Raw genomic sequence first — 27,876 nt, forward strand, 5'->3', positions numbered from 1 at the left:
GCGGCGGACACCGGAAGCCGCGTTCCTGCCCTTCACTGAGCGGGATGGCGGCAGCGGCGGCCAGTGAGGCGGAGAGAGCGGTGTTGGTGAGTGCGGCACCGGGACGGAGGGGCGGGACCGCGGCAACCCCACCCGAGCAAGGAGGGGGTGAGAGAGACCCCGCCGCCACGGACCACTGGAGGGGGAGGAGGAGGAGGAGGGAGGAGGGGGGAGGGGGGGAGGGGGGGGGGGTAAGGAGACTGGAGGAGGAGGGGGGTGGGGGGTAAGGAGACTGGAGGAGGAGGGGGGTGGGGGGTAAGGAGACTGGAGGAGGAGGGGGGTGGGGGGTAAGGAGACAGGAGGAGGAGGGGGGTGGGGGGTAAGGAGACAGGAGGAGGAGGGGGGGGGGGGTAAGGAGACTGGAGGGGGTAAGGAGGGGGTGGGGGGTAAGGAGACTGGAGGAGGAGGGGGGTGGGGGGTAAGGAGACTGGAGGAGGAGGGGGTGGGGGGTAGGAGACTGGAGGAGGGGGTGGGGGGATAAGGAGACTGGAGGAGGCGGGGGGGGGGTAAGGAGACTGGAGGAGGAGGGGGGTGGGAGGTGAGGAGGGGGTGGGGGCGGTAAGGAGACAGGAGGAGGAGGGGGGTGGGGGGTAAGGAGACAGGAGGAGGAGGGGGGTGGGGGGTAAGGAGACTGGAGGAGGAGGGGGGTGGGGGGGTAAGGAGACTGGAGGAGGAGGGGGTGGGGGGGGGTTAGGCGACTGGAGGAGGAGGGGGGTGGGGGGGTAAGGAGACTGGAGGGGGTGGGGGGGGGTAAGGAGGGGGTGGGGGGTAAGGAGACTGGAGGAGGAGGGGGGTGGGGGGTAAGGAGACTGGAGGAGGAGGGGGTGGGGGGTAGGAGACTGGAGGAGGGGGTGGGGGGTAAGGAGACTGGAGGAGGGGGTGGGGGGGTAAGGAGACTGGAGGAGGCGGGGGGGGTAAGGAGACTGGAGGAGGAGGGGGGTGGGAGGTGAGGAGGGGGTGGGGGCGGTAAGGAGACAGGAGGAGGAGGGGGGTGGGGGGTAAGGAGACAGGAGGAGGAGGGGGTTGGGGGGTAAGGAGACTGGAGGAGGAGGGGGGTGGGGGGTAAGGAGACTGGAGGAGGAGGAGGGGGTGGGGGGGGGGGTTAGGAGACTGGAGGAGGGGGTGGGGGGGGGTAAGGAGACTGGAGGAGGCGGGGGGGGGGTAAGGAGACTGGAGGGGGTGGGGGGTAGGTAGACTGGAGGAGGAAGGGGTGGGGAGTAAGGAGACTGGAGGAGGGGGTGGGTGGTAAGGAGACTGGAGGAGGGGGTGGGTGGTAAGGAGACTGGAGGAGGGGGTGGGGGGTAAGGAGACTGGAGGAGGAGGGGGAGTAAGGAGACTGGGGGAGGGGGGGTAAGGCGACTGGAGGAGGGGGTGGGGGGGTAAGGAGACTGGAGGAGGGGGAGTAAGGAGACTGCAGGAGGGGGTGGGGGGGTAAGGAGACTGGAGGGGGTGGGGGTGAGGAGGGGGTGGGGGTGAGGAGGGGGTGGGGGGTACGGAGACTGGAGGAGGAGGGGGGTGGGTGGTAAGGAGACTGGAGGAGCAGGGGGTGGGTGGTAGGAGACTGGAGGAGGGGGGTGGGGGGTAAGGAGACTGGAGGAGGGGGTGGGGGGGGTAAGGAGACTGGAGGAGGCGGGGGGGGGGGTAAGGAGACTGGAGGGGGTGGGGGGTAGGTAGACTGGAGGAGGAAGGGGTGGGGGGTAAGGAGACTGGAGGAGGGGGTGGGGGGTAAGGAGACTGGAGGAGGAGGGGGAGTAAGGAGACTGGGGGAGGGGGGCAAGGAGACTGGAGGAGGGGGGGGGGTAAGGAGACTGGAGGGGGTGGGCGGTAAGGAGACTGGAGGGGGTGGGGGGGTAAGGAGACTGGAGGGGGTGGGGGTAAGGAGACTGGAGGAAAGGGTGGGGGGTAAGGAGACTGGAGGAGGGGGTGGGGGGTGTAAGGAGACTGGAGGAGGAGGGGGAGTAAGGTGACTGGAGGAGGGGGTGGGGGGGTAAGGAGACTGGAGGATGGGGTGGGGGGGGTAAGGAGACTGGAGGAGGGGGTGGGGGGGGTAAGGAGACTGGAGGAGGGGGTGGGGGGGTAAGGAGACTGGAGGAGGAGGGGGAGTAAGGTGACTGGAGGAGGGGGGTATGGAGACTGGGGGAGGGGGTGGGGGGGGTAGGAACCTGGAGGAGGAGGATGTGGGGGGGTAGGAGACTGGAGGAGGAGGATGTGGGGGGGTAGGAGACTGGAGGAGGAGGATGTGGGGGGGTAGGAGACTGGAGGAGGAGGATGTGGGGGGGTAGGAGACTGGAGGAGGAGGGGGAGTAAGGAGACTGGAGGGGGTGGGGGTGTAAGGAGACTGGAGGAGGAGGGGGGGTAAGGAGACTGGAGGAGGGGGGGTAAGGAGACTGCAGGAGGGAGTGGGGGGGTAAGGAGACTGGAGGAGTGGGGGGGGTAAGGAGACTGGAGGGGGGGGTAAGGAGACTGGAGGAGGGGGTGGGGGGGGGTAAGGAGACTGGAGGAGGGGGTGGGGGGTAAGGAGACTGGATGAGGGGTTGGGGGGGTAAGGAGACTGGAGGAGGGGTTGAGGGGTCAGGACACTGGAGGGGGGGGGGGGCGGGGACACTGGAGGAGGAGGTTGGGGGGGGTGAGAGAACCGGGCAGTGACACCTGGAGAGCTGATCAGGGGTGGGTGTGGATACCTGGGCAGAAGGAGGGGAATTTCCTGGTAAGGGGGTATGGATATTTGGAAAGCAGAAGACCGGGGGGGAATGGGTGCATGGTATGCGGTGGATGTCAGGGAGCAGGTAGTGGAGTTTAGGTACAGCAAAAGGAGCCAAAATCTGGGGTATTGGCTACTGGAGGGGGGGTTGGAGGAGGTTACCGGGTGTCTGGGTACCAGATGCACCTTCAGTTTACCAACAAAAGTTCATACACCCTGCTGCTGGTCATAAAAGGAGAGAAGGAATAGATATGTTTAACATTTGATCGGGGTGCTCTAATATGTGAGAGAATCGACAGTTAAAGCATTTTGTTTTATCATGTTTTCAGTAGTGGCGTTTCTGTATAGACTCACTTGTGCTCTGTAGCTTATTTTGACAGGACGCTGAATTCAGTTGCGTAGATACCATAGCTTAACTAAGCAAAAGTAAACATCATGGGTCAAAATCCTAGAACTCCCTCCCTATCAATACCATCACCATGTGGACTGCAGAGATTCAAGCAGACAGCTCGTCATCACCTCGAGGGCAATTAGGGATGGGCAATAAACGGTGGGCTACCCCATCCTAATGAATAAATAAAAAAACAATCAAGCGGTTTATCTTTAAAGTGTGTTCCCTCACATTATATTGGGATGTTATTTCTGTTTTCCATTGCTGCATTTAATATAATAATAATTGCTTATTGTCACAAGTAGGCTTCAATGAAGTTAATGTGAAAAGCCCCTAGTTGCCACATTCCAGCGCCTGTTTGGGGAGGTCGGTACGGGAATTGAACCCGCGCCGCTGGCCTTGTTCAGCATTACAAGCCAGCTGCTTAGCCCACTGTGCTAAACCAGCCCCAGTGTTTGCTTTATGGCACAGTCCATTAACTTGTCAGACATTGTGTGGAAAGTTTTTGGTTGTTAATTTGATTTTGTTTTTGGAGCTGGCCAGATTTTCCAAAAAAAAAAAAACAGTTCTGGGAAGACAGAATATTTTCAACCCCTTTTATTGTAGTCCAACAATCAACACCAAACCCTTCAATATTGGCCATGCCATTATTTATCTACGGAGAGCTGGTGCTGAAATGATGGGGCCTCCTATGCCGCAACAATTCTGTGATCGTCATGCGAGTGTCTGGGTTCCGATGGAAAAGCTTGATTGCAGTGCTTGCGAATGTTGGCATTTCACTTCCACTTAGATTCTCTTCTTCTAATTTGATTTGTAAATGAGCTGATTTATCTCAGCTGCTCTCCCTGTTTTTTTTAAGTAATTTTAGGAAAACCATGTGATCCCTTTCTTCATAGTGAAATGAATTGTAGATGGGGTATTGGGTTGAATGAGTGAGTGGGTTTGAAGAATAATAAAACTTGTAAGTGGTAAATACTCTGATGTTACCTTTGACGTCGAGTGCAACAGTTTTTAAATATAACTAAAATACGCAAAGCAGTAATTTGTACAAATATTTTTGACACTAAAGTCATAGCAAGCTTACAACATTGATTCAACGTTGAGACTGTGGTTTGGAATTAATTCTGAGGAGAGAATTGAGGTACCATGGGTGTTTGCAGAGAAGACAAGAAAATATTTCAGCTTGTGAAAATTGTAAACGGTGTTACGACCAGGTGAGGAGTGAGCTGGATCTGCCTCGAATCAGCAACAAAGCTTTTTTTTTCAAATTCCTTTCCCAGGAAATGTCTTTTTCAACCCAAAAGTATTTATTTGTAAATAAGAAGCTAATCAAATCAGATTTTCTTAAAGAAAGATTGCATCTATTAGCTACTAAACCGGAGGGAAAATAACAACATGATGAAACACGCATATCAGAAACAGGAAAGTTAGAGTCTCAAAGTTTTTTGAAAAAAAAAATACAATCAAGTCCTTTGTTCATCATTGAGATGTAGGTAGTTGAACATTGTGGCTGTCTGAAGTTAGTTGGGTTTCCTGTAGAATTCTGGAATTGACTTGCACTCTGTTGAATTTATTCTGGCTTCATAGAGAGACAGACGGGTATCATTGCTCTCTTCCAGCAGTTTTTCAGATGACTGTGATGTTTCTTTTTCCTTCTGCTCCTGTCTGCTTGGTTGAACCAGTTTTTAACGCACATGTCTGTATATTCCTATGAAGGAACTTGATTGGCATGTCTTATAGTCATTTTTGCAGACCAAGTAATCCCATTTTAGATCTCTGAAACCGTTGACATATTTCAAGATAGAAATCGACAGAGGTGGGATTATTCTGGTCGTCCTCTGGGTTTTGAATGTCTGATACGTTTCTGGTTGGTTAGCAGTTTCCATTGCATCAGTAGAACGACAGTTGATTAAAAGTCCAGCACTTTGCATTTTTTAATGTCTTCCTGAGAGAGTTCCTGTTTGAAGTGGAGTTTGACAGCCCAGCTCGGTGTGACAACTCCATGTAGCAAGTCTGCAGCACAATTCATGTGGAAAGTTACCAGAGAAGTGGCAACCATTTCTTTGATCCGCGTCTTTTCTTTTTAAAAAAAAAAAACAGGTCTTTAAATAGTTTAATGTGTCTGTGGTGTGCTGGTGAAGTTGTCGGCAGATTTTACTCTGTCACAGTTTACTGTCTTGAAACCCATCGTACAAGGTACACCCAGCTTCTGTCGCGACACGACGGACTTCCTACAGAAACTCAGCACCCATGGACCAGTTGAACCAGGAACATTCCTCGTCACAATGGACGTCTCGGCACTCTACACCAGCATCCCCCATGACGACGGCATTGCTGCAACAGCCTCAGTACTCAACACCGACAACTGCCAATCTCCAGACGCAATTCTGCAACTCATCCGCTTCATTCTGGATCACAACGTCTTCACCTTCGACAACAAGTTCTTCATTCAGACGCACGGAACAGCCATGGGGACCAAATTTGCACCCCAATACGGCAACATCTTCATGCACAAGTTTGAACAGGACCTACTCACCGCACAGGACCTTCAACCGATGTTATACACCAGATACATCGATGACATTTTTTTCCTTTGGCCCCACGGCGAAGAATCACTGAAACGACTACACAATGACATTAATAAGTTCCATCCAACCATCAGACTCACCATGGACTACTCTCCAAAATCAGTTGCATTCTTGGACACACTCGTCTCCATCAAGGACGGTCACCTCAGCACTTCGCTTTACCGCAAACCCACGGATAACCTCACGATGCTCCACTTCTCCAGCTTCCACCCTAAACACATTAAAGAAGCCATCCCCTATGGACAAGCGCTCCGTATACACAGGATCTGCTCAGACGAGGAGGAGCGTAACAGACATCTACAGACGTTGAAAGATGCCCTCGTACGAATGGGATATGGCACTCGACTCATCGATCGACAGTTCCAACGCGCCACAGCGAAAAACCGGACCGACCTCCTCAGAAGACAAACATGGGACACAACCGACAGAATACCCTTCGTCGCCCAGTACTTCCCCGGAGCGGAGAAACTACGTCATCTTCTTCACAGCCTTCAACACGTCATTGATGACGATGAACATCTTGCCAAGGTCATCCCCACACCCCCACTACTTGCCTTCAAACAGCCGCGCAACCTCAAACGAGCCATTGTTTGCAGCAAACTACCCAGTCTTCGGAACAGTGACCACGACACCACACAACCCTGTCATGGTAATCTCTGCAAGACGTGCCAGATCATCGACATGGATACCACTATTACACGTGAGAACACCACCCACCAGGTACGCGGTACATACTCGTGCGACTCGGCCAACGTTGTCTACCTCATACGCTGCAGGAAAGGATGTCCCGAAGCGTGGTACATTGGCGAGACCATGCAGACGCTGCGACAACGAATGAACGGACATCGCGCAACAATCACCAGGCAGGAATGTTCCCTTCCAGTCGGGGAACACTTCAGCAGTCAAGGGCATTCAGCCGAGCAGAAACTTATAGCCAAGTTCCGCACACATGAGTGCGGCCTCAACCGGGACCTGGGATTCATGTCACATTACATTCATCCCCCACCATCTGGCCTGCGAAATCCTACCAACTGTCCTGGCTTGACACAATTCACACCTCTTTAACCTGGGGTTACCCCATCTTTGGATCTGTAAAGATTTAATCACCTGCTAATGGCCGCATTCCTAGCATTGTTTGGCATCTTTGAATTTGTCTATATATGTGTTTCTGGAACAGACCTCTTCACTCACCTGAGGAAGGAGCAGCGCTCCGAAAGCTAGTGACATCGAAACAAACCTGTTGGACTTTAACCTGGTGTTGTAAGACTTCGTACAGTTTACTGTTGTCATGACACCAGTTTTGAAAAAGTGAGTAGGGAAGTAACATTTTTTGGGAAGCCCCCGATTAACATAAGCAACGACAGAGAGCGATTAGAAGAAATGCCATTGCGCAGGTTTATTGTAGCAGGAGCTGAATTATTCTGGCATACACCATTGCATCATTTTAGAATGCGTTTGAAAGTAGAAGAAGGTACCAGACTATGGAGAGAGAGGCGTGACAGCAAGATTGATCCTGGGCTCCTCTAACAATAGACGAGATGGTTTAAAGAGCTTCATTCTGTGGTTGCGACTTCATGCGATCTTAATCTTGCTGGAAAAAAATAGAGCACCCCTTGCACGAAATGTGGTTTGGCACTGATATTCTTATTTTTGAATATGAAGAAACGTGGCGGATAACAATGAAACGCCTGATCATAGAATTTATCATAGAATTTACAGTGCAGAAGGAGGCCATTCGGCCCATCGAGTCTGCACCGGCCCTGGGAAAGAGCACCCCACTTAAGCCCGCACCTCTACCCTATCCCAGTAACCCCACCAAACCTTTTCGGACACTAAGGACAATTTAGCATGGCCAGTCCACCTAATCTGCACGTCTTTGGCCCGTGGGCGGAAACCGGAGCACCCGGAGGAAACCCACGCGCACACAGGGAGAAAGTGCAAACTCCGTACAGACAGTGACCCAAGCCAGGAATCGAACCTGGGACCCTGGAGCTGTGAAGCAACCGTGCTAACCACTGTGCTTTCGTGCTGCCCACGATATGCGCCTATGGCTAAAAGAGACCTTTTATTATCCTCTGGCAGTGTAATACAGTTTGGTTATTTGCATTGATTAAGCGGCCCTGCAAACTGAGTTCTTTGTGCCTTGCTGCATAGAAGCAGTGGACATAAATTATTCTGTGTTGATTGTATAGCATATCAAATATCTGGCAATGACTGTGGGGTTGTGTTGACCTTCTTCAAATTCACGTGTGCTTTTTCTCTCCGGTTGTAAGCTTCAGTGGGGGAAAGCAAAAATTGTCACAGAGGGGGAGAAGAGTGCAAGTGTGCACAACCTCACACCCTGCGGCAGAGATCTAGTTACTTTACCCAATATAAAGAGAGGAACTGGAACTCGGAGGTTGGACTGGATCCAGCTGAGTGTCACAGCAGCCGACAGTCACAACAGATTGCATTGGACCAATGGAAATGATAATGAGGGAGGCCTCAGCTCTCCTCCATTGTGTAAGGGGACCAAGTCTGTTTTTTATGTTGGAAAAGAGGATCTTGTGTGAAATTGGTCACAATATCTTGATATATTTAATTATTTGAGAAAACTGCTAGTTGCAGGTCATTTTATCAACTCTCATAAAATTAAGGTGTGGCATGTCTCTCGCTTCAATGCGTAACCTCTACGATAAAGGCAGCAATTATAATGCTGAATTACAATTAGCTTGAGTATTTTAGATGTAATGCGAAATTCCGTGATATTGTATGTCTTCCTCCGTCTTAAATCTAGCCTCTCACCTCCTGACACATGTCGCTGCTTTTACAATTACCTCCAAATTGCATTATTTTGGTGAAAAGTTTATATATTTTTTTTAATATTTCAGGAGGAGGAATTTAAATGGTTATTGCGGGAAGAGGTTCATGCTGTCCTTAAACAGCTGAAGGATATTTTGAAGGTAATTTGCCCTCTAAGTGAAATTATCGGCACTAGTTTGTTTCAGGCCAGACGACATGGGGTTGACTTGTGATGTAGGTAATGTCTTTGAGAATTAATATTGATGCATGATTTAGGCTTCAAAAAGTACTGTCGTAATGGAATAAAGTGAAAACCAACAGCATTATATATATATATATATATATATATATAGTTCATCCAGCCCAACATGAATATATTCCATAATGAATGAACTACAACACTTCATGTTGAAATCCTTCAAACTCACTCTGATCATCGTCTGAATCACTGAGCAATTCTTCCCGATGCCCTGGTTGTATAACATCATCAGGGTTCACCTTCGTCATCGTCATTGGTAGTACCACGAGCTTTGGCATCATCATTCCACGAGTAATTGTCCTCCGTACCATCAGGCTGAACAAGGTTTGTAAGACTGTAGGGAATAAATGCCACATCAGTGTTGGTTGATCTCTTTCCCCCCCCCCCCCAAAGGTTACATCATCAACAAGGAGGGATTTGAACATGTCCCAAACGGGCAATTGTTATCTTTGCGTCGTCCCCCTGGTCTCAAATTGCAAGCTATATGAGCATATCATTGCTGAATGCGGGGAATATTAGCAATTATGTGGCATGCGCGCATCCTGGGTCCTGACTTTCAGTGTGAAAATCAAGAATTCCAGCACATTAGTCCCATAATTTGGAGGGAATCAGTTTTGACCACTTCAAATCACAATTTGTGTGGAAACCAGAACAAATTAATTTTAATGATTGTCAACAGAAAAAAAAGAATTGTTGGCCAGCTGTAGATAACGCTATGCTGTTGCTTAAGAGGTGCTTTTCCTTTCTAACTAACAATGAACTCCTCTCTGTGCAGGAGGCTTCCCGACGCTTTACTCTGTCAGCCACTGGGCCCGAAGGCCAGACTCGACAGGAGAACTTCAAACTGGGAAGCTCGGTGTAAGCAGTTGACTTTGTACCCTGTTTACGGGCAGCCGACCACTAAAAATAGCAAACTTCCTTTATCTACGAACACACCTTCTCAGAGAGCTCAGTTGAGGAAGAATCAAGTTGATGGAAAAGATCATTTTATTTAATTAAAAAGTGAAGGGGAATACTGCTTTGGAAGATTTTTTTTTTAACATTTGAAGGCTTTGTAAAAATTATTTTATTTCTAAATGTGTCCAGGATGTCTGGACATTAAATATTCCTTCTCTGATCACATGCGGAAAGCATTGAATGTTATGTATCGTAGTACTAAATGGTGTCATGTGGCTGAGCTATTTTCTGTACGTTTTGGAACTTATTTTAAACTTCTTTGCTTTATGTTTCTTTCTTCTCTTCCTCCCCACGGCCAAATCCCAAATTCTGTTTTCCTTTAGGATCCATCCATTCCCTGAGCCAAGCAACCTGTTCCCAACCATCTTCCAGTGCTTCTCTTCCCAACTACTTTAGGATGATTGAGAGTGATTTATAGTTTTCACTTCCATGTAGTTACCTGCTTTCTTATTATTTTTATTTTATTAGTCTTTATTGTCACAAGTAGGCTTGCATTAACACTGCAACAAAGTTACTGTGAAAATCCCCTCGTCGCCACATTCGGGTTCACAGAGGAAGAATTCAGAATGTCCAATTCACGTAACAAGCATGTCTTTCGGGACTTGCGGGATGAAACCGGAGCACCCGGAGGAAACCCACGCAGACACGGAGAGAACGTGCAGACTCCGCACATTGACCCAAGCTGGGCATTGAACCTGTCATTTCACAGTTCTCTACATTAAATTTGAACTGGCATGAGTCTGCCCAGTCCGTTAGCCTGCCCATGCCTTGTTGATGTTTATCACTGTCCTTCGCACAGTTCACATACCTGCGAGTTTTGAGTCATCCACAAATTTTTGAAATTGTGCCCTGCACACCCAAATCAAAGTCATGAATATAGATCAAGAAAAGCAGTGGCCTTTATACTGACCCCTACCATCTGTCTGAAACGTAACAGTCCAACACTACTCTCTGTTTCCCATACTCGAGCAACTTCATATCCATATTGCCATTTCTCTTTTATTCCATGTGTTTCAACTTTACCGTGAGGCTTGTTATGCAACAGTTTATCAAGTGCCTTTTGGATGTCCATTTACACTACCTCAACCACATTTATCTTAATCGACCCTTTGTTCATCAAAAAACTCAATTAAAAACAGTAACCATTTTAACGTTGTTCGCTGGCTGAATTGCACTTATGAAATAGCACCATCCTCGATGTTAATATTGAGGTATAGAGTTACAGTGTAGCAACACTCTCTCAGTTAGTCCTGCACCATGTGCTCTTCTGGCTGTGACAATTTAAATCAAAATTTTCCTCCCCAGCAAAGGATGATTGCCAAAGATGCCTTGGTAGGAAAGGAAGGAAATGCCATTTGATGCAATTGAGCTAATTGTGCATTGTTTTCCTACCTAGAAAATAGGAACAGTAAGGTCAAGTTATTAAACAATGTTATTGTTGCAAGTCTATTAACTGAAGCTTTAAGTCACAATCTTCCATGGGTAGTTATGAAATAATTTATTGTGCATATAGACCATACGTACAAATCGTATTTTTCTCTCAAATTTACATACCACGACATGAATGTTTTGTAAGATATTTTTTCTTTTCCAGAACAGACCAGGTGAAGGGTGTCCTTACATTACAGGCAGATGCACTGACTCAGGCTGTGAGTACATATAAGATAGATACCAGCATCATAGACTCAAATAATATAATTCATTGCTTTTAATTGGAAATGGAGCTGGGCTGTTCCTGGGCGGAGGGGGGGGGGGGCTCAATAAAATATTTTCTTTAAAAAAAAAAGAAAATGTAACTGGGTATTAATGTGTTTCAGTTAAAATGAAAAAGTCAAGGGGCACGGTGGCGGAGTGGTTAGCACCGCTTGCTACCTGCAGTGCTGAGGGACCCGGGTTCAATCCCGGCTCTGGGTCACTGTCCGTGTGGAGTTTGCACATTCTCCCCCACAACCCAAAGATGTGCAGGGTAGGTGGATTGGCCCCGCTAAATTGACGCTTAATTGGGGTGGGAAAAGAATTGGGTACTCTAAATTAATACAAAAACAAAGTGTCAATTCACATTGCTGAGAGTCTGGAGTCACACATCGGCCTGGCTGGATAAGGAGGGTAGGTTTCCTTCCCTAAAAAAAAGGATACGAGTGAACCAGATGGCTTCTTGGGACAATCCATTAGTTTCATAGTCACCATTACTAATATTAGTTATTTTCTTCCAAATGTATTTAATTAATTGATTTTCAATTACCCAGCTTGTGTGATGGGAATTGAACTCCTGTTTCCAGGTCTTTGATAACTACCCATAATGGACCATACCCCTTGTTCTAAATGCACAAAGTCTAAATGCACATACATACGTACATGTCTGTCCATACATGCATACACATATATATTTTTGTGGAGTACATTGTATACACAGAATCTTAGAACTCCTGCAGTGCAGAAGGAGGCCATTCGGCCTATCAGGTCTGCACTGACCCTCTGAAAGAAGATCCTACCCAAGCACAATCCCCTGCCCTATCCCTGTAACACCCTTCGAACCTACACATCCTTGGACACTAAGGGGCAATTTAGTGTGGCCAATCCACCTACCCTGCACATCTTTGGGCTGTGGGTGTGAGACCCACGCAGACACAGGGAGAACATGCCAACTCCACACGGACAGTGGGCCGGGATCGAACCCGGGTCCTCGGCGCCGTAAGGCAGCAGTGCTAAGTGGCCTCCGACACAGCCCAGCGAGCTACACGAGTTGTACAGGGATGGGCAATAAATGGTAACCTTGCCAGCGACATCCATATCCTAGTCAATGAGTTAAAGGAAAACTGTCCTTTGGAAATAACCGCACGTTGAGCTTTGCAGGTTGTGAAAACTTGTTACACATGCCAGGTTTTGAATTTTTTAGGAAGAAATTCAAGCGTGACATGGTGTATGCCACACAGATATTACACAAGGAGCATCTAAAGTTTATTTTCAGTGGGGGTCAAGTGGAAACATGTTCCCTCCATACCCAAGACTGGGAAACGTGGAGAATCTAACCCCACCCTACTAACAGGCAACGCCTGGCGATGAGTTCGACTTTGAACTAATGATTTAGTCTGGTTACCATTGCTGAGTTGCCAAATTGTTGCTGAAATATAGCGATTCATTTCTGACGGCTGTGGTTACGAATTCAAGGTAGAAAAACACATCACTGTGTCTGAGCACACACAATATTAAAGCATTCAGAATATTATATTCCCCATTGCGCTTGAAGACTGCGTTCTTTGGTTTCAAGTGCAAAGTAGTTTGCATCATAACACTTCTGAAAGTCAGAGTGAATTCCAAAGCGCTGTGAAAGATTTAATCTTGCATTTTCCAAAATAAAGGGCTTTCAAGGGAGCGACTGGTGCAGTGTGTTTGATCGCCCGTGTCAGCAACAAGGACGCCCGCGCACCCCAGCAGTTAACTTCACGCGGGGTGGTGGGGGAAACCAGGCCTCCCATCAATGTGCAATAAAGGAGAGACAATTGGAGAAGAGTTGTCCTCTGCTGAGTCGCGCACAGTTCCCAGAGGCTGCATCAATGAAGGCAGGCAGAAAGTTGGTCTCTGGGACTACAGCAAAACACTTTTGCTCAACAGAGGAAGCATTTGATGGAATATCTCCTTTCTTTTATTTGTACTTTATGAATAATAGTTGAGGGTAAATGGGATCTCCAGACAAGGTGAACGTTTTTCCTTGTTCCGTGGAATATATAATAAAATAAATTGATAACTCTGGACCTGCAACTGTTCTATAAAAACTACTTCGCCTAAATTTTCACGATAAATTGAAAATAATTATGTATATGGCTGGAGGCTTGACTGCAATTTTACCTGAGCTACAGTGTACGCATGTCACAGCTTTTTGTTATGTAAATATAACAGTGTCCTCTGCCAATGAAACATGGCTGCCACCCCCACCCTATCTGTACATGCGAACTGGTCCACACATGCACAGCTATCTAATGGCTTCACAGCTGGAGTCTGCCGCCTGGAAGTGGGAGAGAGGGATGTGCAGACAGGAAACAAATTTGTTCCTTGTGGGATAATTGACTGCAGTCATTTCAATGAGTGTTTCTAAACTCTGTCTCACTATCCAAGTAATGAGAGCGAATAGTAGGTCGCTGTGAGTGTTAGGCAATGTGGTCAAACATTTGCAGACACCACCAATCCACTTGCATTACTGGGATCGTGAGACAGAGTTTAGACCAACATGGCTGCAGTGAAATATCCCCACGAAGAAAAGATTTTAGTTTCCTGTCTGCAAATCTTTCCCTCTAACTCTCTAAAAGGAGTTTTCAAAATCCGTCACTGTCATTCCAGGGTAGAAATTCACAGCGCCCTCTCCTGGTGATTCGCGTGAGCCCTGCTGTACACATTCCCCCCCCCCCCCCCCCCCCATAAATATGGTGACCAGTGGCAAATGCAGCGTAAATATAAAGAGTTCGGCCATCTCTAGATAACTAGGGGCTGTTTAGCACAGGGCTAAATCGCTGGCTTTGAAAGCAGACCAAGGCAGGCCAGCAGCACGGTTCAATTCCCGTACCAGCCTCCCCGAACAGGCGCCGGAATGTGGCGACTAGGGGCTTTTCACAGTAACTTCATTTGAAGCCTACTTGTGCCAATAAGCGATTTTCATTTCATTTCAACTGCTGTGTCCACGAGACTGATCCTGAGGTTTCTTCTGTTTTCCAATATAGGATATTAACCTGAGACTGCCCAAACACAATCAGGTCCTGCATTCTACTTTCCGAGAAGATAAACAATGGAAAATGCAGCAGGTAAAAACACTCATTACAGCACTTCTGTCACTGTAGGCGGCTATCCATTCTTTCATATGATTGCTGAGCTTACTTTGACAAGTAAACTATTAACGTACTGACCATGGTTGCAATTCCGATACCACTTGTGCCATTATCTAATCTGTTAAACAATAGGCCGCAGTTAGCCGTCATCTTGCGTAGCTCTGAATTTTGCTCGTTTTTATCACGCGCTGATTTGTCTTTACCCTCACTGAAAGCTCCTCCGCGAAGAAAAGAAAATATTCCACAGCAGTGAAGGATTTGCACATGGGGAATTAGGTGCCAATCCAATAGGTGGAGTAACCTCCGATTATAAAGCAGCAAATACTGGAAGCCCTCAGCAGGCCAGACAGCATCTGTGGAGAGGGCAATTATGTCGATGACCCTGTGATTTATAAAGTCCTTGACCTGAAACATGAACTCCTGTTTCTCTTTCCACAGGTGCTGGGTGTCCTTTTTTTTATTGTAACTGTTTGGAAACGAGAACGGCATAGAATTGACCCATTGTTAGAATCTTTTGTCAAAACCTGCCCATAATTAAGGAGGCAGTGACCTGTTTCATGTTCGCCCTGCCCTTCCCTGCTTCATTCAGCTCGTGGACTCAGATCCGATCTCTCCTGCAGAAAGTAAATTGATGAAAATAGACCTCATGTTCCAACAGGAGGTTGTTTTGGATCCTGGTATTTTCTACCTAATGTGTCGTTCGAGGCAGCGTTTGGAGATTCCTGAGAGTTTGCTAAACATTGGATTAGGATATTTGAGATTGGACTTTTCTTCCCCGCCCCACCACCCCCAAGAATAGTAAGGGTCAGGGATTCACTACTGGGATGACTGAAGCATTTGAAAAGAAGTATCTTGATGAGTTGGAACTAGCCGCAGGTAACTAATTGGGAATCCACATGTCCTGCTTTCACTTCTGATTGATAAATCTAAAACAGCGACTGATACGTTCCGTGGTTCAGCATCTCGACTTGAAGTGTTGCTCGGTAGAGTGGGCAGCACGGTAGCACAGTGGTTGGCACAGTCGCTTCACAGCTCCAGGGTCCCAGGTTCGATTCCCGGCTGGGTCACTGTGTGCGCGGAGTCTGCACGTTCTCCCCGTGTCTGCGTGGGTTTCCTCCGGGTGCTCCGGTTTCCTCCCACAGTCCAAAGATGTGCGGATTAGGTGGATTGGCCATGCTAAATTCCCTGAGTGTCCAAAAAAGATTAAGTGTGGGTCATGGGGATAGGGTAGATAGGTGGGCTTGAATAAGGTGCTCTTTGTAAGGGCTGGTGCAGACTCGATGGGCCGAATGGCCTCCTTCTGCACTGTAAATTCTATGATTTCAACATTGTGCGTTTGGGAAATGTCAGTTGGTAAGATGGTAATCCTCTTAACAGTGTCAGAGATTTTTGATGATTGGATGCTTTGCGTGCGTGTGTGTGTGTAAGGATGGAATAAACAAATAACGTGAAATTAAGCAAGGTGGGGAGGAAACCTCTGCGGAGTAGAAGCAGCAGCATGAAATCTGTCAGGCTGGTCCTGTTTCATGCTGTACAGTGTTTATGTAGTAAATATATATGTGATGTAATTACCTTTGTTGTTCGGTATACAAGCCATTTTCCACCAAAGTCCGAGCATATAGAACATAGAAAATACAGCACAGAACAGGCCCTTCGGCCCACGATGTTGTGCCGAACTTTTGTCCTCGATTCAGAACCAATTAATCTACACCCCATCATTCTACCGTAATCCATGTACCTATCCAATAGCCGCTTGAAGGTCCCTAATGTTTCCGATTCAACTACTTCCACAGGCAGTGCATTCCATGCCCCCTAACCCTAACACTACTCTCTGGGTAAAGAACCTACCTCTGACATCCCCCCCCCTATATCTTCCACCATTCACCTTAAATCTTAGCTGTACATCTGTGGCTACTCGGCAATTGGATAGCACCGCATTAGAAATTGTGGGTTAATGGGCCACGTCGCTTTTTCCTTGTTCCAATCGTTCTTGCCATCCTGAGCCTGTCACTCCTTAGGTGGCAACGTCCCTTCCATTTTTGTTTTCGACACTTTCTTCCCTCTGCCCTCCCCGCCATCCAATTCCTCGGTCTTTGATTTAACTTCCTCTTTCTGGCTTAACAGATTCAGGATGCCAGGAACCATGTTGGGCAAGCCTTGTACCTGCTGAACAGCAGAGATCAGTCTTACCAGTTTAAAAGTGGGGCCGAGGTCAACAAGGTCAGTCGGATTTAAATACTTACAGCAACTTAGCAGCAAATATCCTTGAATAATCAATGCCTGAATTAATTGTTAAATGCATTTCATTTCAAAGCTTCTAAGCTTTAAATATTTAATAACCCTAGATTATTTTGCTAATATCTAGTGACTGTTATCTACCAGTGGTCTGCAAAAATCAGATAAAACGTTAACTTTCAAGCAATGATGGGTAAAAGATGGGGGTTGCTGTCATGTCCCCCCTACTTCTGGAAGTGACATGTTCCAGAGAATTGGAATGGGCTATATTAAATGGTATTTTAATGCCCTCATTATGGCGTTTCAGCACTTGTTTCTAAATTTTGCCTAAATTGTTCCAGTTTTGAAACGGGTTTCTTACATTTGGTATGGAAAATCATGGAGTCCCTTAAAAGGCTCAGCAAGTTGTCCAGTCAGTATCTAAGACTGGGATTTCCCAGCCCCGCCGGGGTGGGTCCCACCGCGGGAGATTCAGCGGCGCAGCCAAAAGCCTGGGACTGGACCATCCCGGTGGAGGGCTGAGGCCTGATCCTGCCCTGAGCTGTACAGGCCGGGATCAGTTTCCCGTTCCTCACGGCAATCTCCGCCAAATTGGCAGTGGAGGCACTGCAGATTGGTGTCTGATCGTAATCCAGCAGCCCATGTTAGATGGTGTACATTGAGAGTTTCAATAATCAAATGTCTGACTGGCACTATCAAGCCACAAATATCAGCTGACGCCTCCTGGGTGAGACTTGACGCTCAGAATGAGTCAGTGCTTTTAGAAGAGCCGGGTGAACTAAGTCCATCTTCTGCAAGAAGGTCTTAATTGCCGACTGCCATTGTTGCAGGTTGGCTGACGATTGCAGAGTAAATATTCTGTGTAAAATTACAAGACCAAACTATTTTCTAGTGATTGAATATAAAAGCTTTCTGTGAAGTATCTTTGAAAAAGCTCATAGCCACTGATGTGTCAAAATGATAAAGTAGCTCCACTGTGTCCCTGGCTGCGAAAAGATTAAAATTCATTTAGTTCTGAGTTGAAAATTGCTTCACGTGATGTATAGCCCAATTCACTTCCAATGTTGAGGCACTCCTGACATGCTTGTGAGTTATCTGCTCTGTCTGTCTTGTGAGGATAATTATCTTTCTGTATGATTCATCGTGGCAGATCCTCTCATTCTTTACGTAAAAGTAATAGAGGAAAAACACTGTGCCTGAGACCCTATCTGAAGGAGCAGAAGTCAGCTTAGCAACTGGGATGAAGATGGATATCTGTGTCCAATGAGTGGCAGCTTTGTTTCCCCACTTGTTGCTAGAGTGAAGTTAATATTGTGTTTACCATTAATTAATCCAAAAGATTACCAATAATCATTAACCAGTCCTGAAGCCTACCTGTACCTGACAGAAACGCAGACGTTTTATTTTTAAGCTCATGGATGCAGTAATGTTGCAGCTAACCCGTGCTCGCAATAGACTCACCACTCCTGCAGCAATGACGCTCCCGGAAGTTGCCTCGAGCAGTTTGATGGTGAGCACGTAACCTATTCTGTGACTGACCCGAGTCTTTTGCTTTGCTCGCTCGCTCGCACTCACTTGCTCTTGCTTTCACTCTCCCTGCTTCCCCACCTCCCACCCCACCTATTTCATCCTACCTCTCTCCACCCGTCAACCGGTCCAGTATTATATTGCAGCTGTAGCTGTTGTGTTCTGCTTCTTCATGTAGTATAAGCTGCTTCCTTGATGTATACTCTGACAAATGAAGGTTCAGACTTGGAGATAGGTTTAACACATTTATTGAACAGTTATCAATTCTACTACTTGAGTTTGACTCTCCTGCTGATCTTGCTATAGTAACTCAATCTAACTAACCAGTTTGCTCTAATCCATGCGGTGGGTGTGATGCTTCCGATCTTCCCCTGTGCTTCTCACTTGATGTCGCCTGTGGAAAAGAGAGAGAGCATGTGTGCCCTGTCCTTTTATATGGGTTGCCCCCTTGTGGTAGTGTCACCTCTGGGTGTCTTGACTGCCCATTGGTCGTGTCCTATCTTACTGACCTATTGGTTGAATGTCTGTGTGTCATGATGTCTCTGGTGCTCCCTCTAGTGTTTACTCAGTCTTAGTGTATTTGCATTAACCCCTTGTGTATTTACAGTGATGCATATCACCACAGTAGCCTCAGGGAAAAGGGCGGCATGGTAGCACAGTGGTTAGCACTGTTGCTTCACAACACCAGGTACCCGATTTGGGTCACTATGTGCGGAGTCTGCACGTTCTCCCCGTGTCTGCGTGGGTTTCCTCCGGGTGCTCCAGTTTCCTCCCAAAAGTCCCGAAAGACGTGTTGTTAGGTGAATGGGACATTCTGAATTCTCCCTCAGTGTACCCGAACAGGTGCCGGAGTGTGGTGACTGGGGGTTTTTCACAGTAACTTCATTGCAGTGTTAATGTAAGTCTACATGTGACACTAACAAAGATTATTATTAAAAGCCAATAGCTTCACACCAGCACTATAATTAGTAGCCTAAATTGTAATCCAAGGACATTTAGTATCAAAATCCGTGTCACTCTTTGTCATTAGCTTTTGTGTTGTCTGAAAACTAGCTTTAGGGAAGGATTGTGGCCGACAGTTTTCCATCTCAAAATAATACTGGACATGTCAAATGCAAGACTGCTTAATTTATGTTCACAATAAGTCAATCGCCTTAACATGCACCGACTTTGTATCACACTGCATAAATATACATGTTCCCATATGACTTTAATTAACTTGTTCCCATGTGACTTTATATTCCAATAGGTTAGGATCTTGTAAGAATGATAAACAAAGATACTCTTAAGGAATTCAACTTCCATTTTATCAGCTTAAGCCAGTGTTTAATTGTATATATTTGTAATAACTAAATATCTTAATTCTGTTTTAGAAAATGTTCACACCACCACTTCCTGGTGACGTCTTTGCAAATTTCTACATTAATCTGAGTAAACTTTGTTTGATTGTGTACCAGCTCCATCTTCTGCAACCCAATTTGAATAAGGTAATATGTGGCAGTAACACCATCCTTATTATATCACTGTTACGAATATTAAGATTGTAAGATTATGTTTTGGGACTGCCTCTTTAATTTTGAGTACAATGGAGAAATGAAGGGGGTCATATGACCTGTTCTGAATTCTGCCTAACGACCAACTTAGGTGGCTTGGTTGTTAAAGGATAAAGCGTTGTTTTACTAGGATCAAGATGCATGATGTTAACACCTGGGGATAATGGCAAGGGCATCTGTGATGACTGGATGGAATGTTAGTCCCTCCAGTGATAACAGGGAGGTGTTAGGAATGTTCAGGTGTTACAAACGCTTGTACTTTGAACCGCCTATTTAATGGATAGAGGCCCATGCAATTCACATTGCCATGGGGGTGGGCTTTAGGGGTCTAGTTGGTAGAAAGCTATTAAAAGAATCGGGTTGCAGTTTTCCAAAGATAGTCCTGAACCCCTCAGATTTCACAGACATAGTCGATCTGCAAGTGTCTGAGAGGGCAGAGAGATAGAGGCAGCGGTCTCTACTGGTCACTGCACAGAATGTGGTTGAGAGATCACACTCTCATTGACGAATTCAGTGAGGATTTGATAGAGGCTGGAAGATTTGCCTAGCTTCGCCAGAGGGAAGTCTCCAAGGTAACCTCACTGAAAGTCGGTTTGAGGAAGAGACGTTATTTGGCTGGAAGAGGAAGGAGGTCACCGGGAGCTGAGAGTATCTTTGAACTGGTTTCTGGTGAATAAAGTGTCCTCTTGAGGTTCAGAGCAAAGAGGGGGATTTCCGTTGTTTTAAATGTTAAATGGAAAACTTTCTGTAGTTTTGAGTATAATTTGCCTACTGAAATTGTTTAGTCAGTGACTTACTTTGTTACCATAAAAGACTTAAAACTTAATGTTGTGTGCTCCTTCACTGAAATGTCTCCTTCACTGAAAAGTCGAACATCATTTTACAAGTTATCCGTGTCTATGGGAATTGTTACATTACCAACTAGAGTTGCCACCTGTGATTAAATGCATTCATGGAGGTTTCATCACATCACAGCACGGTAGCATTGTGGATAGCACAATTGCTTCACAGCTCCAGGGTCCCAGGTTCGATTCTGACTTGGGTCACTGTCTGTGCGGAGTCTGCACATCCTCCCCGTGTGTGCGTGGGTTTCCTCAGGGTGCTCCGGTTTTCTCCCACACTCCAAAGATGTGCAGTTTAGGTGGATTGGCCATGATAAGTTGCCCTTCGTGTCCAAAATTGCCCTTAGTGTTGGGTGGAGTTACTGGGTTATGGGGATAGGGTGGAGGTGTTGATCTTGGGTAGGGTGCTCTTTCCAAGAGCCGGTGCAGACTCGATGGGCCGAATGGCCTCCTGCACTGTAAATTCTATGATCTATGACCTGTCCCCTCATTCCAGCTATTAATCACCAGTGCATGCATCCTTGTAACAAACTGCCTTCCTACACCAATTGGAAAGCAAAAAGACTTATTTTTTAATACAGAAATTTAAAGTACTAATTCATTTGTTTCCAATCAAGGTGCAATTTAGCGTGGTCAATCCACCTACCCTGCCCATCTTTGGGTTGTGGAGGTGAGACCCACGCAAACACTGGGAGAATGTGCAAACTCCCCATGGACAGTGACCCAGAGCCGGGATCGAACCTGGGACCTCTGTGCCGTGAGGCAGCATTGCTAACCACTGAGCCAAGACGTCTTACCCAATTGGATGATGTGCGACTGTCTGTCAGCCAACAGTTCTCTTCTCCCTCCCTCCCCCCCCCCCAATCTTTTTTTGAATGTCTCAAATGATTTTTCTCCAGGGTTGGACATAGGGGGAGTCCAGGAGATTGATCAAGATTGGGCTGAAATCTCCTGGAATTCAAGGAGATTTGGCAATCAGTGTAAATGGGTTTGTTTTGTGCTGTTGTTCAGTAGTAAACATGACACTTTGAATGTGATATGACGTTGCTCAGATTTAACTTGGGCTTGTGGTCGTTATGCATGACTTCTATCAGTGACTTGGAGAATGAACCGTTTTTTGTTTGTGTAAGTGACACAAAATTGGGTGCATTGATGTTGACCAACGTGTAATATTAAGGTACCGGGCCTGACCCCAACCTTTGTTAGGAAAGCGGACAAAAACCCCAAGCAATTTTTAATTTGTAAAACTGTGAGGAAAGGAAACTTCGCCCTGGGAGTGATGTCTGACCAATAGGGATCATGTTAAAACCAACTTTAATTTAAACACAGAATTAACCAGATTAACATCCGGGCTTTACAAATAACAGTTAAACAGTTCTTAAATGAAAGAAAAAACTTAAACTTGCTGTCTACATCTGCCTCTAATTCCAGTTGAGCAACTCAATACAGTTCAAATGCTCCTTATAAATAAAGTTAACAAAACTGGTTACTTTAAATAAAAGCAAATTATTGCAGATGCTGGAATCTGCAACAAAACAGAAAATACTCAGCAGGTCTGGCTGCATCTGTGGAGAGAGAAGAGAGCTAGCGTTTTGAATCTGCATTGACGATGAGTAACCTGTGCAGATGGGAGCAGGAACTTGCATCACAACATTGCCAGGCTGAGAGAGTGGGCAAAAATATGGCAGATGCAATTTAATGGTGGTGGGGGGGGGGGGGGGGGGGGGTCAGCCACTTTGACGAAGAACCGAGTTTGCAGATGACATTAGTTTTGGCACAGTTAGGTTGTGATGATGAGAATAAGAAGTTATATACAATGGACAGATAAGGTAAAACTATAGCCAATGGAGTTCAGCATTAGATCACCCATTTTGGAAATAATGAAAACAAATCCAAATTTCTCCCTAATGCTGAGAGACTGGAAGTTATGGGAAAAGCAAGAATCCAAATCAATAAAAACCTACGGTGGTCTTTAAATTGGAACGGCTGATAGGATGCTGACCTTTACCTCCTGTGTGAGGTGGACGTGCTGCTGGACTACAAGGGGGAGGGAAGTGATTCTCAACTTGGTCAGAGCTTTGGTTAAACCGCAGTATTGCCTTCATTTTTATAGTCTTGTAGAGGCTGCAGTGCAGGTTCATCAGAATCTTACCAAGGCTTAAAGGCTCCAATTCACAACCGATTGCATAAACGTGCTTCCTGTTGTTGGGGCTGGTTTAGCAGTGGGGGCTGGTTTAGCACAGGGCTAAATCGCTGGCTTTGAAAGCAGACCAAGGCAGGCCAGCAGCACGGTTCAATTCCCGTACCAGCCTCCCCGAACAGGTGCCGGAATGTGGCGACTAGGGGCTTTTCACAGTAACTTCATTTGAAGCCTACTTGTGACAATAAGCGATTTTCATTTCATTTCATTTCCCTTGAGATTGTGGGGCAATCTAATGGATCTGTTTAAATTGGTGAAGGAATCCAATCGTATAGAGGAACCGTTTTATCTAGTGGAGGAATTCAGAACAAGGGAGTACAATCTTCATATTAGAGCCCAAGTCATTTTGGAATGAAATGAGAAAGCACCTTTCACACAATGCGTATTGCAATTTGGAACCCACATCCTCCAATGGATGGCAGGCCGATTGAAATTTTCAAGACCGAGATTGATGGATTTTGTTAGGTGAAGGTTTCCGGAGATGGGGATCAAAGTGAAGAGGAGGTACAAATCGCTATGATTTAATTAAATGGCGGATCAAGCTTGAGAGGCTGAATAACCTCCTCCTGTTCCTGTGACTGCGGCCAGGCTGTTTAAACAGCATCATGCAAATTCACACTGGCCCAGTAGCAGATTCAGGATTGGAAAGTGACATCCTTCTGTAACTTAAAAGGTTGTCTAAACAGATTCACCTTGTGGGACGCTGAGATTGTTAATGTTAGCCTGGCAGGTAGCCTCGTTCTACACCCCCCCCCCCCCCCCTGTTTGCTTTCCCCTCTGTGTCATATCAGATGATGTTCCATTTAAAATATGACATACAAAACGAGCCTAAACTCCTGGACTCGAGACTGGAAAATTTCCCAACTTTGGTTATTAACTTACAAGGTCATGCATAAAACTATACATTTTTAATGTAGCTTTGAAGGAATGAACATTTTACCAGCAGCGTTGATATTCTTCACAATAAGAAAAGAATTACTGGGGAGCCCTATGATGTAAGAAGTTCTTGTTTTGGTTTTTGGGCGATCGTCTCCTCACCGGTTTTCCCCTCACTTTACAGAACTTCAAACCTGCAGGAAGCTCCGTGCTGCACAGCCCGGGATCCATGTTGTAAGTGTCTCTTTATTTCGGGAAATGTTGCATCAATTCAATTTTGACCCACTAACTTGGCTTAGTCTGACACTGTTGCTTCACAGCGCCAGGGTCCCAGGTTCGATTCCCGGCTTGGGTCACTGTCTGTGCGGAGTCTGCACGTTCTCCCCGTGTCTGCGTGGGGTTTCCTCCGGGTGCTCCGGTTTCCTCCCACAAGTCCTGAAAGACGTGCTCTTCGGTAATTTGGACATTCTGAATTCTCTCTCTGTGTACCCGAACAGGCGCCGGAATGTGGCGACTAGGGGATTTTCACAGTAACTTCATTGCAGTGTTAATGTAAGCCTACTTTGACAATAAAGATTATTAAAAACAATTGCCCAGCTGAAGACTGGAAGGTTTGGAGTACCTCCAACCAGCCGCCTTTTCTGACCTATTTGCTTTAAATTGAGTTTTTGCTCACATCTGGAAAAAGTGACACTGTGCACACATTGAATCTGGGACATTTAAATTTCAGTGCCAGGAGCAGTGGAAGCCAGAGAGTTTGTAAGTGTATTTCATTTTGCATATGTGTCGCATTTGCATTTGACGCACTCTTCCCAGGAATGTTATTGCTTTTTAAATGATTTCCGTCTTATTTGTTTGTTCTGTTGGGTATCTTGCTGTGATTGGGGAATAGCTGTTTTATTGTTTTGGTTTTTTTGGCGGGGTGGTGGGGGGGGTTCAGTGGCGCTATTGCAGATAATGCCGAAAACTACATTTTGAAATATCTGTTCCAGAAACTTGGGCAAAGGTTGCAATTGAAATCGTTGCAGATCCAAGTGTATTGTGATTCACTCAACAAATTACAAATGTTCAATGTTTTAAAAGACTTGCTAAAATAATTGATGTTATTCTGTAGGTTTATTAGATGTGCATCAGTATTCCCACGTGCCTTCTCAATGATTTTATTGCAACAAAACAAGATTAAAATGTTGGTGCGTAAATGTAAAAGGACATTAGTTAATTTGCAAATTCACATTGCTAATGGATGTCTCGGCTCTCCACAAATGTTTCATTAATGTTGTTGATCCAGTTTATAAAGAGACCTACACGCAGTGGACAGTGCCACAATTTGCGTTTCAGTTGTAAGGTGAATGGAATGGCAGAATTCCGTCCCCAGAAAGATTGCAAAATCCTAGAATCATGCGGTTAAAAACATTAAAGCATTGTATACTAGTGCTGCCATGGCAGAGTGCTGTTGGGGTCACTGGTTTGTGCTGGTGAATAAATCAAATTGCATTATTACATGGCCCTCCTGCATTTCTCCTGGGATCAAACTGCACAGTTCTGTCCATTTATCTGAGTACTGTTACTAACATTTTATTATTGAGATGACAGTGCACTGTTTGACTGTTGCTCATTATACAAATTCAGTGATACTGTTGCTATTACTGCACTATCTTATAGGAGCATTGTTATCTGAGCCTCTTAAATATGAAGTCAAATACAGAGTTTGTAACCTCACGTGTCTGCCTGCTGAGGTTTGTATCACGGACGCTCTGCCAAAGTTGGCTTTCAGAGGCCAGATGCTTCTCTGGAGTGGGAATGCACGAGGCGCCACCTATCCTCCTGCCTGTGAATGGCATGCAGCCCGTTGCGATCTAAGGGAAGGAAATGCCGTCAGAAGGGTGGAATCCTGCCCCGTAGTTCGTTCACAGCTCGGCTTTGAGTTGAAAGTCCAGGGTGGACTGCCAGCCGAATGTAGAACCAGAGAACTGTCACCCCAGTGGGCTTCCGTGACAGCAGCACCAAGCATGCAGCAAGAGAGTCTTTCTTTCTGGGCTAAGTGTCAGCAGGAATGAATTTCAACGGGTATTTTCTCCATTCTGTGTTACAGTGAGCTTAATAACCAGAAATTTGAAGTTAGCCACGTGCACAAAGTGGAATGTGTGGTTCCCTGGCTAAATGACACATTGGTTTTCTTTACTATCGCACTGCAGCTTTGTCAGCAACTGAAGGATAAGGTACAGTCTATTTTCTTCACTTTGTTAAAGCGTAAATATTTTGATGGTCTGTTCACAATTGACTACTTTGTGTTCATAAGAAACTAGTTTAGTGACTGCCAGAGCAGTGTGATTAAGTTATTCTAATGAAATGCTGTCTGATTACAATGGCCAACGCCATTGGGTAAATTTGGCTAGGTTATTTCCGGGCTGCTAAATTAAATAGCGCGGTTCCTCCTGATAACTGGCACGGTGTTGTTTAGTCTGATGCATGCTGTCTTCTCTTCTCCCTCACCCACCTTTTTGCCCCTCCTATGGACCTCTGCATTCGCTGATGCCCCCTGCTGGGCAGGGAGCTCACAGCTGCCGCAACTCTCTGTTGTGCTGCCCTGTAACGTCGGGTCTGAGCAGCCTTGCTGCCTGTAATAAACATCTCAACATTTGCGAGTGGGAAGTTACAGATTAAATTAGTACTTTCCTCAGATGTGCCATCTTCCTGGCCTGGGCACTTTGCCATTTTAAGCCCTTTTGAAATTGAGCTGTATTAGTTGAATTGAATATATTAATCTGTTTTTTTTTAAGAAACTGATTTGAAAACTTGCACAAATGAAAGATGTTAAAAATATTGCCTTAAATCAGAGTTTCCCAAACTTTCCAGCCACAGAGCCATTTGACCTCACGAGTTCTGACAAAACTCCTGAGAAATATTCTTATTATATTGAAGAATTAAAGCTTAAAATGATTGTTGTGCAATATGTACAAACATATAAAAACAAATCTATGTCTTATCAGGGGCTCTCCCGCCCCCCCCCCCCCCCCCCCCCCCACCCACCCACCCACACCTTCCCTCTTTCTCTTCCCCCACTCACGCCTCCCCACTTCCTCCCCTCCCACCCACGCTCCCCCTCTTCCTAGCCCCTCCACCCAAGCTCTCCCTCTTCCTCCACCCCACCACCCCCCACCATCTGTGCTCCCTCACCCGGTGATAAAACTTGCTACTTTGAGAATTTGGGTAAAGTGCTGTGTTAAGAGTTTTTTTTTTTTCCATTGGATGATGCTATTCTTTTTCTTAATGTCTTTTCAGATTTCTGTGTTTTCCAGTTACTGGAACTTCAAACACTACTGATTCCGAGCAACAAACTAAAGGAAGATCAGTCTGCACTTTGTACCCACCGCCTGCCCCCAGCTCCCAGTCCGTCTACTGTAAACACTGCCCCTGAATGCTTCGGGCAGTTTTTGTTTCGACTTTAGAAATCGATAAGCTACACACGGTGCACTTTGCTCACCTGCCCTCTTGTCTCTTGTTTTAATAAGTTCGATTCCTTGTGGTGCCAGGTCTGGCAATGTTTGGAAGTGAGCCATCGAAAGAAAGTGCCGTCTAAATGTTCAACCCTGCGATAAGCTTTTGGTAGATGTTCATGTCAAAACGTTAGGTTTTAACGGTTAAAGATATAGTTTACCGCTGCTGTGAGGAACATGATAGCAAATATGCGGGTGGTATTGACGTAGAAGGGGTGATTTCTATAGAATCACATAGATTTTGCATTGTGCACTTTTGACCATTTCCGAGTCGCAGGCTGTGTAATGCAGTAAGCCCCCCGAAGAGAGAGCTTGCTGTTCAAGCACTGAAGCTAATGTTTTCAGCCTGTTCAACAGGGAAATAAAATAACTAAAACTATACATTATACCTCTTAGTGGACCAGCCAAACATTCTTGAATTACAATATCCTTGGGACCCAGAGATTCCTTTATCAAGAAGAAATGGAAAGATTGATGTGTAGCCATGTTTAAGTTTAAACAGATCATATTTGCGCAGTTTATATATATATAATATATATATAAAATTACAGTGGCATTAGTTAATTTTAAACTTGTGCTGGTCACAAATCAACCAGGTCTTGTGTGCATGGCG

At 46.0% G+C, this 27,876-nt stretch overlaps 1 protein-coding gene across 3 annotated transcripts; it reads left to right on the top strand.

The window, feature by feature from the left end:
- Positions 1-27,248, top strand: rogdi (rogdi atypical leucine zipper). 3 transcript variants are annotated; one of them, XM_072481730.1, is made up of 11 exons: positions 1-86; positions 8,590-8,661; positions 9,535-9,617; positions 11,311-11,365; positions 14,429-14,509; positions 16,658-16,753; positions 18,156-18,278; positions 19,669-19,782; positions 23,951-24,000; positions 25,859-25,985; positions 27,049-27,248. In XM_072481730.1, exons 1-11 carry the CDS (start codon positions 45-47, stop codon positions 27,088-27,090), a joined length of 885 nt encoding a protein of 294 aa, XP_072337831.1. In that variant the 5' UTR covers positions 1-44; the 3' UTR covers positions 27,091-27,248. The 3 variants fall into 3 exon arrangements, with proteins under 3 accessions (XP_072337831.1, XP_072337832.1, XP_072337833.1); XM_072481731.1 differs by having other exon boundaries at positions 18,180-18,278; XM_072481732.1 differs by lacking the exon at positions 18,156-18,278.
- Positions 27,249-27,876: the final 628 nt, after the last annotated feature.

The sequence above is a fragment of the Scyliorhinus torazame genome, chromosome 17 (assembly GCF_047496885.1).
Source record: "Scyliorhinus torazame isolate Kashiwa2021f chromosome 17, sScyTor2.1, whole genome shotgun sequence".
NCBI classification, from domain to species: Eukaryota; Metazoa; Chordata; class Chondrichthyes; order Carcharhiniformes; family Scyliorhinidae; genus Scyliorhinus; species Scyliorhinus torazame.